The sequence below is a fragment of the Microcebus murinus genome, chromosome 25 (assembly GCF_040939455.1).
Source record: "Microcebus murinus isolate Inina chromosome 25, M.murinus_Inina_mat1.0, whole genome shotgun sequence".
In the NCBI taxonomy this organism is placed as follows: domain Eukaryota; kingdom Metazoa; phylum Chordata; class Mammalia; order Primates; family Cheirogaleidae; genus Microcebus; species Microcebus murinus.
Genome location: NC_134128.1, coordinates 13,235,909 through 13,250,748, shown reverse-complemented (window position 1 = coordinate 13,250,748; position 14,840 = coordinate 13,235,909). Strand labels below are relative to the sequence as shown.

Below are 14,840 nucleotides of genomic sequence, written 5' to 3'. Positions count from 1 at the left end.
CCATTCAAAGTATCTTAAAAAATCAATTTACCTTACAGTATCTTAAAGCTTCCATTAATGTTAAGAATCCTACAGCTGCTTGTTCATGTATACCAAGAAGTTCTGCGAAAAATAAAACAAATACATACTCAGCATTGTATCAGTATATATAAGTCCGAAAAGTACTTATATGTATATGTGTGTATAAATATACAGATTTATTGTACATCAAAATATTTTTTTATCCCAAACCATACTTTAAAACTTAGCACATATTTATTGTCAAATCTTATCATCATCATACTCACTATAAGACATCATTAGATTAGGTTTGTGATGGGTAAATGTTATGCTTCATATGTACATTACATGTATTTATTAAACTTTGTATTCAAAGTGAACATTTTAAATGAAAGAATTTCCTCGCTGAAACTGAATTATTGACAAAAATAAAAGAAGAAAAACATACTTAATAATGTGTATGCAAAAGGGCTAACTTGAATTGACTTTGGAAAAACAAATGGATATGCTAGTCATAATTAGTGAAATTTATCACTAGATAGCAGTGACCCTATTTGCACAATACTTAAAACATGGACATTTAATGCTATCCCTCTCCCCTGTAAATAAACACAGGCAATGTGTTTAAGAATGGGAAAATAAAGATGAATTAAAAATAGTCTCTGCCTTACAAAGGCTAAGAGTTTACCAAGGGAGACAGATGAAAAACACACACACAGACAGTGGTGTGACAGTGTTAGAGACAAGTTACAGAAGTGGTAACATTTAAGTTGAATTCTGAAGCATATGTAGGAGTTTTCCAGGCCAAAAAGAGAAAGAAAATTCAAAACAGAGAAAAAGTACGCATGAAAAATCAATGTATAATACATAAGGAATAAAGAATGTATCAAACTTCCTTCAACATTTCTAGGCTGAGGATATGATAAAAAGTGATTAAAAGAAAGAATTAAGAAGTACATTCTGGAGTTGGGTGAAGAGAGAACATTAGTTTGGTTTTAGAGAAGTTAGGATTGAGGTACCTTTAGGAGTTCTAGCTAAAGAGGGATAAACAAACCAAGTAAGGCTCAGGAGTTGAGGAGATAAAGGTCAAGGTTGGATGCAGATATTTGGAAATCATCAGCACAGAGGTAAGAGTTAAAAAGTCACAGACATGGATAAGCCAGAACAGATGAAACACAGAGAATGAAAAGAAAAATGAGTATTTCACAATCGGGGTGTGACCGTGATAACAGAGTCTCTTTTCATAGACTAAAGCCTTCAGCTAACATAGACTAAGTAGAACTGTAATATAGAGAGCCACATTTTTTCTTGGTTAAAAATTATGTCCACTGTAATCACAATGTATATATAATTTTCCATCCTGTTCTTCATCTGGTCATATTTTTCTATTAGTATATTATATTTTTTGTTAGGAAATTATATTTTCTTATGAATTAACATAATAAGAATATTAACTCAATTATTTTGGTTGTAAATATTTTACTATGTTATCGTTAGGTATAACACATCCAGATCGTGTAAGTTAAGAGCTGGTAGTTTAAGTTTTTGCACTTGTAAATCCAAAATTAATAGAAGGCGCATATTTTTGTATTTTATTACTAACTTCTTACAGGTACAGAGAGGGTAGAACAATGGTTCTTAAAACTGAGCATTAGGACTCTTCCGGGTCCTCAGGACCCTGAAGAGACAATGTGAGATCAAAATGACTTTTGTAATATGATGTTAATTGCCTTTTTTACTCTTACTTCCTCATGAGTATACAGTAGAGTGTCACAGAGGTTAAATGATGTGCTATATTGCCACAGACTGAATTCATAGGCAGATACAGAGATACAGTTGTCTACTGATAAGCTAGACACTAAAGGGATTTGTGAAAATGTAAAACAATGTCACTCTCCTTAATTTTTTTTGGTTTTGGAAATAGTTTTTTTTATTAAAACTGTTATTTATATTAACAAGTAATGGGCATATTATTAGTATTTACTTTTTATTTGTACAAATATATGGGATACATGAAAAATCTTATTACATGCATATAATGCATAGTGATCAAGTCAGGGTATTTAGGGTGTCCATCACCCAAATAAAATACATTTTTATTAAATATGGTCATCCTACTCTGCTATCAAATACTGTATTCCTTCTTAGTGTCTGTATCCTTTAACTCACTTATCATCCTCCCCTTCCCCTGCCACTCACCCTTCCTAGTCTATCTTTCCATTCTTGACCTCCATGTGATCCAATTTTTTAGCTCCCACATACAAATGAGAACATGTGCCATCAGTCTTTTTGTGTCTAAATTATTTCAGTTAAGATAATGACTTCCATTTCTATCCATGTTGCTGCAAATGACATGACTGCATTTTTTTTATGGCTGAATTGTATTCCATTGTAAATGTATACCACATTCCCTTTATCCATTCACCCACTGATAAACACTTAACATTTATTCCATTTCTGTGTGACTGTGAATAGTGCTACAATAAACATGTGAGTACAGGTATCCCTCTGATATATTGACTTCTTTTCCTTTCGGTAAATACCCAGTAATGGGATTGCTAGATTAAATGGCAATTCTATTTTTAGTTTTTTGAGAAATCTCCATACTATTTTCCATAAAGGCTGTACTAATTTACATTCTCACCAACATTGTATAAGAGTTCCCCTTTCTCTCCATCCCTGCTAACCTCTATTACTTTTTGTCTTTTTAATAATAGTCATTCTGACTGGGGTAAGACAATATCTCACTGTGGTTCTGATTTGTATTTCTCTGATGAATAGTGAGTGATGTTGAGGCTTTTTTCATATACCTATTGTTATTTTAAAGTTAATTAACACATATTTTTAAATTTCTCACTCTTTTTTTTTTTTTTTTTTTTTTAAAAGCCAGTCAAATTTAGCAGTGGGGGGTTGAATACCAACTTTAGTGACACTAATGTGAATAAGTTCTGATAACCCACTACCATCGGACCAGCCTAAATTTCTCACTCTTAAATCTCTAACATGAAAAATACTGATCACTGTTTGCTTATAAGTCATATAAGCAAAACCTCTCTGGGACCCTTAATTTTTAGGAGTATAAAGGGCATAAAATTAAAAATATCTGAGAATCTTTGGATTACAGCATTCAAAGAAAAAAGGGGAGAGCTGTAAAATAGCCCAAATCAGTAGAAATGGATACTATATAGTTTTGTAAACTTTTTCTTTTCTTTCTTTCTGAAATGTAAGCAGTACTCAATGTTTTCCTGTTAAAAGAGGAACACAGATGTTGGGAAACATTTTCACAATTTAATTTCTAAAATCAATTACCACCACCTAGTGTTGCAGTTAGATACTACATCATATATTTCCCTGAAATTTTAAACCAATGTCTAGAATATTTATAATAATATCATTTCACTAAAAACAGCAAACTAGCTATTCATAATTCTTGGGTAATGAGTTATTCAGATTTGGTCAGTAATCAAATGGTTAGGCATCTAGTTTAGATGATAATATTTAAAAAATATACTACACCTAGTTCCTCAAACAGAATATATGTAAAATTTTTATCTTTTTTGATAAGTTTACAGTGAATCATTACAAATATTTTTATGTCAACCTATAATATAGAGAAGATATATCATTCTCATATTACAACTTACAGAATTCATTTGTATGAGATTTTCTCAATAAATATCACAGAAGTCTATTTATAGTAGTAATCCTAATCTAAAAATCTGAAATCCAAAATACTCAGAAATCTGAAATTTTTTGAAAGCCAACATGATACTCAAAGGAAATGCTAATTGGAGCACTTTGGATTTCATATTTTCATATTAAAAATGCTGAATTGGTAAGTATAAATTCACATATTCCAAAATCCAAAAAAATCCAAAACCTGAACTACTTCTGGTCCCACCCATTTTGGATAAGAAATACTCAACCTATACTCTACAACTGCAAAAAATTCTAATACTGTTTTTTTACACTATTCATTTATTATCTCATAAAAGAGAGTGAAACAAACCATGAAGACTCATCTGATATTTGATTGCATTTTCAGGAGTGCCACATACTAAATTAAGTATAATTAGGCACCAGAGAAACATGACTATTGTTTGCCTTAACTATAATATCCATTTCAATCTTTTTAAGTTGACAAATAAAAGTTGTATGTTTATTATGTACGACATAATGTTTTGAAATATGCACATATTGTGGAATGGCTACATCAAGCTAATTAACATATGTATTACTTTACCTACTTATTTTTGAGGTCAGAACACTTTAAATCTACTCTTGGCAATTTTCAACTATAAATACTTGGTCATCAACTATAGTCACCATGTTGTACAATGGATCTCTTGAAGTTATTCCTCCTAATTGAAATTTTATGTCCTTTTATCAACATTTCCCTAACTTCCTCCTCCCCCATCCTCTTACCCTTGGTCACCATTCTACACTGTACTTCTATGAATTCACCTTTTTTAGATTCTCTGATTATATTTCAGAATTTCATGTCTCACTTTATATTCTTAATCTTGCATTTAAGATCAATCATGATCAACCCCCATCAATCCGTATCTGCTTAAGTCAACAAGATTGACCCTGACAGAGTATGAGAGAGAGTTGTGTGTGTGTGTTCAGAGTTTTATATTCTTGAGTACTTGGGTTTGCTACTGAATAGTTTATTCCTCCACTATTAACTATTACTTCTCACTGCTGGCAGGGTATCTATGGAAGTCTCTCTTGGGCCTTTCACATTTGATACCAACTTGGAAACCAGAAAGCTGTGCTACATATTTAACAAACATACCCTGACTGCCAAGTACTGAAAAGAACAATGCTAAGCATAATGTAGAAATACAAAGACGAGGATGACCAGATCCTCTCAAGGGCAATTTGGTAATAAATAGTAGAGGACGAGACAGGATATGGCAGCAGCTTTCCTGGAAGGGATGTCATAGGAAGAGGGCATTCAAAGACTGAACAGGCGTAGATGGGAGAGATGTAATAATGTGGGTCTTTAGGCATAGGGACCGGCATAGACAAGATATAAAAGTAGCATAATTTTGCTCAAGCGTAAATTCATGATGGCTGAAAATATATATTAAAGTTTCAAAATGATCTTAAAGTTTAGATTCTCTTATTTTCTGTGTATCATGTGTTTGTCAATTTTCAATTAAGTATGCCTTCATTGGCTGCAATATTTATTTCTATTTACAAAAAAAAAAAACAAAAAAAAAAAAAACCCCACAAAAGACAAAGAAACTTCTGGGTTTCTGAATCACAAGAGTTGATACTTCTATCCCAACCCCATAAAATGAAAAAAATATTAACATTTTAAAAATCATCAAATAAACATAAAAACAACACATGTATAATACATACAAATACTTAAGTATTCCTTTGAGACAGAAAAAATACCATGGGAAAAACTGATCTACAGAAATCAAAATCAAAGAAAACTTCTGCTCAAAATACATGCAGCAGTACAAAATGAAGACAGATGGCAGGCTGACAGGAGAGAGACCACAAAAAGATTTAAGAGCGTTGGTAAGGAGTTTGGATTTTATTTTAAGTGCATGGGGAAGCCAGCCATCCAATAGTTTTAAGCGATAAAGAAACATCATCTGATTTAGTTTGAAAAATACCACTCTAGCGATTGCTAAAGACAGGGAGTGGGCAAAAATGCCATCAGGGTATTCTTCTATTGTAGTTTATTTCTATTCTCTTGAAGAAGCAAAGATGGTTTTAACAGTTGAGGCAGAATTAAATATATACATATATATTTAGGACCTATATGATCCATATGATAAAATGCTAAATACTCTTAACTAAAGGACGTACAAAACAAAGTAGAAGGGAAGATTTAATATGGTAAAGATATCATTTCCTCAAATAATCCACAAATTTAGTGTAATCAACCCAAATCCTAATAGAGTTCTTCAAACCTGAACTTGAAAAGCTGGGGGAAAAGTTCAATGGCAATAATGTAGAAAAGACGATGGCAATTTCAAAAAAGTACAATATCAGGAAATGTGCTAATAATTATCAAAGTACATTATAAAACTGTGACATATAGCTTTGGCATAAGAATTCACAAATAGAACAGTGGAATAAGAGCTCAAAAATGATTCATAAATATGGGGAAATTTATTTTTTTATTAAAAAAGGTGTTTTATACTTGTGGAGAACTGACTAGAATTAGGACATTAGGTAATTCTTTAAATAAAAAGGTAGATCCCTAACTCATAAAACTCATAAATAAGTAATCCAGATTGATTAAAGAAACATTAAAAAAATAAAGCCCACGAAAACATTTGAAGAAAATACTAGAGAACAGTAGTTTAATCTTGGGTTGGGAGAAACACGAAACTGATCCAAGGGAAAAAGAAAACAAAGCAGATGCCATAACAGAAAAGATCGAATAACGTCACGTCAAAAAATGAAAGCCTTGGGTGTAATAAAAGACATCATTAACAAAGTTAACAGGAGACAAAAAGGCTAGGAGAAAATATTTGCAACAAAGACTTAATATACAAAGAGCTGAGAGAGAATTTACAAAGAGCTCCTAGAAATTGTGAATAAAGAAAATAATTGCCTTACCCACTCCACAAAATGCCAAAAAGATGGGAAAAGGCAATTGCCAGAAGAAGAAAAAGCTGACAAACACTGAAAAGACAATCAAGGTCAGGCTCACTGGGCATCAGAAAACTGTGAATTAAAGCAGGTTATCACTTGTCAATAAACTGACGAAATGTTAAAGATGGGCAATTCTGTTTATTGGCCTGGATAGAGAAAAATGGGAAAATAATGGAGCTCTCCTTCCTATACAGTCAGAAGTATAAATTTATACTTTACCAGTTGGTAAAGCAAATTTTAGAAGGAAATTTGGCATTATCTATCAAAATGTAACAGCTATCCCTCAAAAGGTTAAACCTGTGAGTTACTGTATGGACCAGGATTTCAAGTCCTAGGTCTACAGCAAAGAAAAATGAAAACATATGTACTCACAAAAATGTATACATGAATGTTCCTCACAGTATTCATAATAGTCAAGTGGAAACACTCCAAATGTCCATTAATTTGTCAATGAGTAAATGTGGTAGATCCAAACAATGAAATATTCATCAAGAAAAGCGGGTGAAGTACTGGTACATGTTGAAACATGCTTAAACCGTGAAAACATTATGCTAAGTTAAAAAAAAAAATCACGAACATGCACATCTATAGAGAAAGAAAGCAGATTAGTAGTTTCCAGGGCTGGGATGGAAGGAAGTATGGGAGTTACTGCTAATGGGAACAGGGTTTCTTTTGGGGGCGACAAAAATATTTTATAATTGAAAGTGGTAATGGTTGCACAACACTGAGAACATACTAAAAAAACACCAAATTATACATTTTAAATGGGTGACAAACATACAATGTGAATTATATCTTGATAGAGCAATGAGTAAAAAAATAAAATAAAATAGATGCCTATATTTTTAATACACACTCTACTTTTAGGCATCTATCCTATAGGAATTAAATTATATACAGAAAGTCTTATCTACAAAAATATTTATTATAGCATTGTTGGTGATAGCCAAAAATGGAAACAATCTCAATGTTCACCCTAAGTAAATTCAAGGCAAAAGGCAGACCAGGAAAAAAATACATTTACTATATACAACAGATCAAGCATTGATAGCCTTATTAATAAACGAAGGTGAGAAAAACACCCCATTTATCTTTCACTAAACCTGCTTTGACCTTTCCTGGGTAACACATAATATTCATTTTCTCTTCCACCACCAGATTAGTGATTATTGGTACAACAGAAACCTAATTATAAACTTTATTGGTTGGATTCACTCTAAATTTATCCTATTTAATATCATCTAAACTCTCACTGCTAATGGCACACTGTAAAATTCCTCTCATAACCCCTTTGTTTACTTCTCCTTTGGGCACTTGATTCAAACCCTTTCTCTTCTTCATCTGCCTCTAACTTTACCTCTGTCCACTCACTCTCAAAAGAATTTGAAATCTCGAATTGTCTTTTCTCACCATATTTCTTGTTTTAGAAGAACTGTGCATGTTTCCAAAGTCACTGTTACTCGTGACCCCATTTATAATCTTCTTTTAGTAAACGTAGAATTTTCTAAAAGTAGAATCTCTCTTCCCTGCTCTACAAACAATATAGGAGGACTTCTAATGCTTAAAACAAAAACTATGTATACCATCTCTTGGCTTTATGACCAAACAAGACTTCTCTTTCCATCCTTTCAACAGTAAAATTTCCCTGCCTACAATGCTAAAATATTTACTCCCTATGATCTGGCTTCTACCTCAATTGTCTTCTAAAGCAAAGACCTTACTGCTGTTAAAATCATAGGCTTTTCTTAGTCTTCAACTCCTTGAATGAGATATATTGCATGGTTCGTTCACTAACTCTATACTAGACAGGAATCCTTGGATTAAATTCTCAATTTCAGCTCTCTCTCTCTAAATGGGGCAAATATCTACATCTCAGGGATACTGTGAAATTTAAGTAAGATAAACTCCCATGTCATCTCACATATTTTATTACAGCACTCAAGGCTCTGGAATATAGCATAAGAGGCAGTATATCGTAAAGATTAAGTATGCTACCTGTGTGGAATCAGACTACCATGGTCCGAACCTCAGTTCTGCTATTTACTAAGCTCTGTGAAATTAAGTAAGATACTTAACCACTGTGTTCCTGTTTCTCATCTGTAAAATACCAGTGATGCTCATAGTGTAGTTACAATAAGGAAGGGAGAAAATGGGGAGAAAAAAAGATTCATCAAGTACTTAAGAACAATGGTTGGCACTGCTAAATAAACATTTGCCACGCCTGCATAATGAACCACTCTTAGCAATCATCAATAGTTATAATTGCCCTTTAAAGGAAACTAAACACTTGAGGCCAAAGATTTTTTTCTTCCACCAAAACACACACAGAGTCTTTAAGCAACTTTCAATAATGTTTCTCATGTTAATTTTTCAACAGATATATTTGAAAACCTACTAGTTATTAGTACCTTACCCTCCTATATCTAATTAGTTGCTGAATCCTAGAGTCTACATTCCCATACTCTCTCGCACAGAGTGGTACAGCAAGACAGTGTGCTGTGAGACAAGCATAGGCCCTGGGTGTGGTCATAAGACCAGTTATTTCATGCCCCCACTATTTGATTTTATGAAAATTCCTAAATTATCTGAGCCTCAGTGAGGTTACAAAGATATATATTCAAACATGCTGCTTAGCACAAAGTACATAAATACCAGTTGCTGTCTTTTTTCTTTCTTTGCCATGTCTATTATTGCCTCATTACTTCTCACCTGTCTAGGCACTGTGCTACAGCTTCCAATCTGTCATTCTACTCCAATACATCCTATCAACTGACAAATTAATGGTTGTGTTTTACATGTCTTATAATGTTATTTCTCTGCTCAATGCCTTCAATGACTCTCTTCCTAATGCTTGCCAACTAAAGTTTCAACTTCTGTAGCATTCAAGAGCCTGTGTGTTCTTACTCAGATTATCTGTACGATATTTTCTTTTCCTTCACAAATCCAGTGCTCCAGCACTGGTTCTCGAACCTGGCTGCACTTCACAATCATTTAGGGGAAATTTACAATTATATGCCTGGGACCCACCACCTAAAGATTCTAATTTAACTGTTCTCAGCTGGAGTCTTGCTCGCCAAATAATGATGTGTAGTCAAGGTTAAGAACCACCGCTCTATTCGGACTGCTCTGCCTCCCTTGTCCCTGAACACACCCTGTACTTTCCCCTAAATGCCGTCCTGCTCCATCTGGCCCCACTAAAATGTTAACTCCTACTTAAAGTCTCTCTGCTTACCCCAACATAAATGTAGCAGCAAGTTTTTCCCTCCCTCTGAACATCTGTGGTACTTTACTTCAATGTGTTTCATTTTATGTTGCATCGCAGTTATTTGTGTATATGTTAAACCAGGTATGTAAGCTTTTAAGGGAAAACTGATTTGTCCCTATAGGCCAGTCCAGGCATTTTCGAAATCTGATCTTTATAACTACCCTTTGAGGAAAGATTATGAAGAAGGAAATAAGCTAAGAAAAGTCAGACTTGCCTAAGGATTTTAAAACTAGTAACTATTTAATTACAATTTTTCTTTCTATGTTCTATACCTCCTAGTATGTTGTCAGAGCAGGAAATAAATCCAATATACAGGAAATAGCAAGAACAGAGGCAAAGTGAATCAAGAGACATCTTAATCCAAGTTCAGAAACAACTAAGTATTTCTTCCCTAATCATCTGAGATGACATAAAATACCCCAACGTCCAGGAACCATTGGGAGAAGACAGAGGAGAGTGTGCAGAAGCCATCATGGGTGAAAAAGGGGAGACAATAAAACCCTGCATATTACTCAGGAGAGACTGAGATACCGAAAACTGGCAGCATTAAATGCTTTCAGCTATCAGTCAGAATGAGGGTTCAAGAATAGTATGAGCTCAGTTTTACAAAGCAGAGTAAGATAACTTACATAGATCTTTTTTTGCCTGTGAATTTCACTGTTTCAACTTTGACCTTTACCAGAAATCAGCAAAACTAGGTTCTTATTCTAACCGCACCACTAAGTGAATAATTTTGCATATATGACCTAATGTAGGAAGTGAAGTTAGTTCTTATATTCCTTAACAGTAAAATGAAGGGTTGGGTCGTGTTACGGTGCTTTTTAATTCTGAAGTTCCATTATTTTACTAATTATTAAAAATATTATACCCTTCCATGTTTGTTAACTAAATGTATTTTTAATTTGAGAAAAATTCAAATGTAAGATCAAAAATTACTTAACACATTGACTGCCATATGAGTTGTATTTAACTCAGGCTAGTTTTGAGCCCAGGATTGTGTGAAGCAAAACCCTGCAGTTGGTTCATGAAAATTTTACTTTTTGATGTTCTTACTGTTACAATTAATATTGACAATTTAATTCTAAAAATGTGAATTGCATTGCATATAACTCACCTACAGAAAATAAACAAATTAGAAAGGATGGTTTTGTTTTAATACAACACTATCCATGACCTCAGGGGGAAAAATTTTTTTTCTAGTGCGGCAATGTGTTAAATGGGAGCAAAAACTGGTAACGATTATTTTCTTAGTCATAATATTTGCTCTGTCATTTGGTGACAGTTTTATCTAATTATAATAGATAATTAATTTAATAGATAATTTATTTAATTATAGATTAGAAGAAATTAGAGGAAAAATTGGCCTGTGAAGCATGGGAACGTCAGTAAGCAGTACATATTTGTTATTCAATGTAAGTTCAATGAATAAATAAACTAACTTAGACTGAACCAGTAATAAACTGAAGAGAATTTTATTTAGTTTTTATCAGCTCTCCTTAACTGATGGATTGGATAAAATGTGACTCATTTCAATGTTCCTAGAAACATATGAAGCTACAGGAAAGATATAACTGAGACCAGAAATGGAGGTGATAGTGGAAGGGCTGCTAGTTTAAAAGTTTCAGATGACATTAAATTTGTCCAGCATTTTGAAGGGAATTATGCACATTAAAAGCTATATAGGAAAAACCACTAGATTATCAAAGCAAATATTTCAAATCATAATACGTTGTACTTGTCCTCAACTTTAAGCAAAGAATGAAGTAGTGTCTCTGAATAAATATGCACTATGTTTGTATATATTAAGAGATCTATGTATTACTTTTCCTAAAGAAGTTAGTCCTACAATCCCAACTTTATGCCAGAGAAAATGAAAGGCTTGAGAAGTAACCTAAGTCACATTACTTCAGATTTGAACTTAAGGTTGCCTGGCTCCAAAACTCTATGGTCTTAATGTTAAGGTGTGATGGAAACTGTAAAGGGTTCTACTATTACAAAGCACTTATCTCAACCTCGAAGTAATGTAGAACCATTAAACAGATCAATATCAACTATATTTGACTGACATAGTAATAATAAAAGAGATAAACACAACAGGAATATACTTACTCATTCCTGAGCATTCTCTGTCACCATCCCATACATTAGAAACAGCATGTCCCGTCAGTAAGAGGTTAATTAAACTTTGGCTGTTAATAAAAATTAAAATTCAATTACAACACAATAAAACTAGTTTTTAAATCAAATAATTCCTAAGTATAATCACTTTTTATATTATATTGTTTAAGAAAAATTAAATTATGTTGTTTAAGAAACAAAATTAGGGAGATTTTATATACTCAGCCTTGCTCAATGTATCACTATAATAGTATCTATTGTAGATATTCATATAAATTTAATAACTTTATCCAAGATATATTTAAATGGATGAAAAAAATTAATGACACTTAGACTGATAATTGACTTAATATTTATAATCATCTTTTAAAATAAATATATAATTGTTAATAATGTCTTTGATGACAGATATGAATTTTAACCTCTGACACAGAACGATCTTAAAAGAACTCATGTCGTAGAGTGAGTTAATTATCACTGTTTCCCTGATTTCGGTACAAACAGCTGTAAAAGAGTTGAGGGGAAGGGTAGTCTCAGAGAAAAATGGGGAAAATTTTTCCTCCTAAGCAGAACAACATTTACAAATAGGTATGGATATACTTATTTCTAAATCAAAATGAGTACATTTCATCTATTAAAAAAAATCAACAATAAAACATAAAGCAGAATTTGTTAAAATACCTCTCCACTGTTATTTATAATATTTGCTGCAATAAATACAATGCATATATAAACCTAAACTAGAAGTTAACATTTCATACCTAAAGCAAACAATACATAAAACACAAGACTGCTCAAATCCATACTTCATGCTGTCAACACTACTCAAAGGAAAACTGCCTGACTCAAGAGTCCACATAAGGAGATAACAGATTTTAGTTAATTACCTGCCATGTCCATATACAGGATCTATCAAAGGTTCACTTACATCTTCAATTTCATTTTTTATGTTTTCAATGCCCTAAAGAAACCAAAAATTCACTGGCTTATTTTAAAAGCAATGAAAATTATGGCAGTTTAAAAACTGACCAGTTTATATTATAAATTAATAAAATACAATTATTGAAGTATCTTTTCTTCCAAAGAATCACCCAGATTTGAAGTGGAGGCGCATTTGAGATGATAATTGTAAAAAGTACTTCTCCAAACATCTTTGATTTTCTTTAATGGGGTCTATATAAAGAGCAAGAATGGGTAATAGATCTAATGTTAAAGGGGTAGAGATAATATTTAATTTTGAAGAGAAGAAAGGAGAAATTTATTTAATATAAAAATTAATATTCATTTAACTTTAGGCTAAATTAAAATGTAATATACCTGATAAGGCAACTGAGATTATTTTCTAGGTCATGCAAAAAACATATTGATATTTTACACACCTCAGTATTGACAGAAATGAATTTAAATATGCAAAAGATAACCGGTACATAAAACGGAAGGTTTGCTTCAGATTATACTTTTTCACAATAATATTACTAAATATTAGTAATTAAATACATACTGAAAAAGTGAAATATAAATTAGGAGGGCAGGAAGTTTATTTTCTTGAAAACCAATTTCCCAATACTTTTTAATCCTCCAAAAGTGCGTCCAACTCCCCAAAGTTCTAGATACTAAGTACAAAAAGACCTAGGTATTTTAACCTCATTAACTCTAAAATGACAAATAAACTGCCATTCATTGTGCTATTCACCTAACTTTGACCACTGGTTCTATCACATAGGCCATTTCTAAGGATTAAACAGATGATTAGCCAATAATCGAAACAGTTAATGATTGCCTATATATTGTAGGGGAAAGCAAAGAAGTATAAAATCTTGCACTTGCCATCCCTATAAACAATACAAAGCCGGCAAGTGACACAATCACTGGGGAGGATGGGGATATCATTTCAAAGACCAGCTCAAGAAAAAACAACTAGCATGGTGATTTACTGGCTGTAAAGAACAAGAGACAAAAGGAGGTAGCTAATGTTTTGAGCATTAAAAACTGGGGAAATAATCAACAGTCAAAGAAAGGCTCATAAGAAACCAGTCATCTTAGATACCACCGTAACTGCTATCTCCAATCTCTGCACAACTATCAAGTACTTTTGGTTCTTTCTTTTGTTTAGGTTTATTTCCCTTATTGTTTATATTTCTAAATATAAACAATATTTATATTGTTTATATTCAGAATATAAATAAATATAAACATTTGTAAATATTGTTATAAATATTTACAAATATAAACTATAAATATAAACAATATAAATATTTCTAAATATGTTCCCCTTCTGTTCCATTCCATGATCACTGCCTTAATTTAGGTTTCACTATTTCAACACCCACTTTTCCAGTTTTCCTAACTTTAGTCTTACACTCCATACACCAACTCCCTTCCAGCACAACTCTTATCCCAATTTAAGGAAACTAATCAACAAAAAGTTCTTGTCACTTCCTTGTTCAAAGATTTTATTGTTTTCCAATTTTGAACAGATGAAATCTAAAGTGTTTTTTTGCACAGTGCAAGGAGGGCCTTCATATTCTGAGCCTTTTTTACTTAACTGTTGTCTCATCTTTCACAATACCCCTCATATTATGCTGCAGTAACACGAACTACTTACAGCTCCCCAAGCCTGGGTCATAGACCCAACCCCTTATGCTTTTTTTTTTTTTAAGCGTATTATGTGGGTACCAAGTGTTCAGGTTACATATACTGCCCATGCCCCCTCGTCCCCGTCAAGTATACTTGCACTGTGCCCACTGGTTGGAAAATTATCCTACACTTTTTCATACAGAAAACTTTCACTTTTACATCAAGTCCCTACATCCAAATGGTCCTATTACAT

General features: G+C 32.6%; 1 protein-coding gene across 5 annotated transcripts in view; it reads right to left on the bottom strand.

Annotated features, from left to right (window-relative positions):
- MINDY3 (MINDY lysine 48 deubiquitinase 3) overlaps positions 1-14,840 on the bottom strand; it is a 71,743-nt gene that overhangs the window by 34,416 nt on the left and 22,487 nt on the right. For all 5 annotated transcript variants that reach the window (XM_012737958.2, XM_012737959.2, XM_075997560.1 and 2 more), the window contains 3 exons: positions 12,898-12,971; positions 12,002-12,081; positions 32-102 (listed from right to left, as the gene is read on the bottom strand). In XM_012737958.2, coding sequence (XP_012593412.1) covers positions 32-102; positions 12,002-12,081; positions 12,898-12,971 — 225 coding nt within the window. The remainder of the gene's footprint in view (positions 1-31; positions 103-12,001; positions 12,082-12,897; positions 12,972-14,840) is intronic.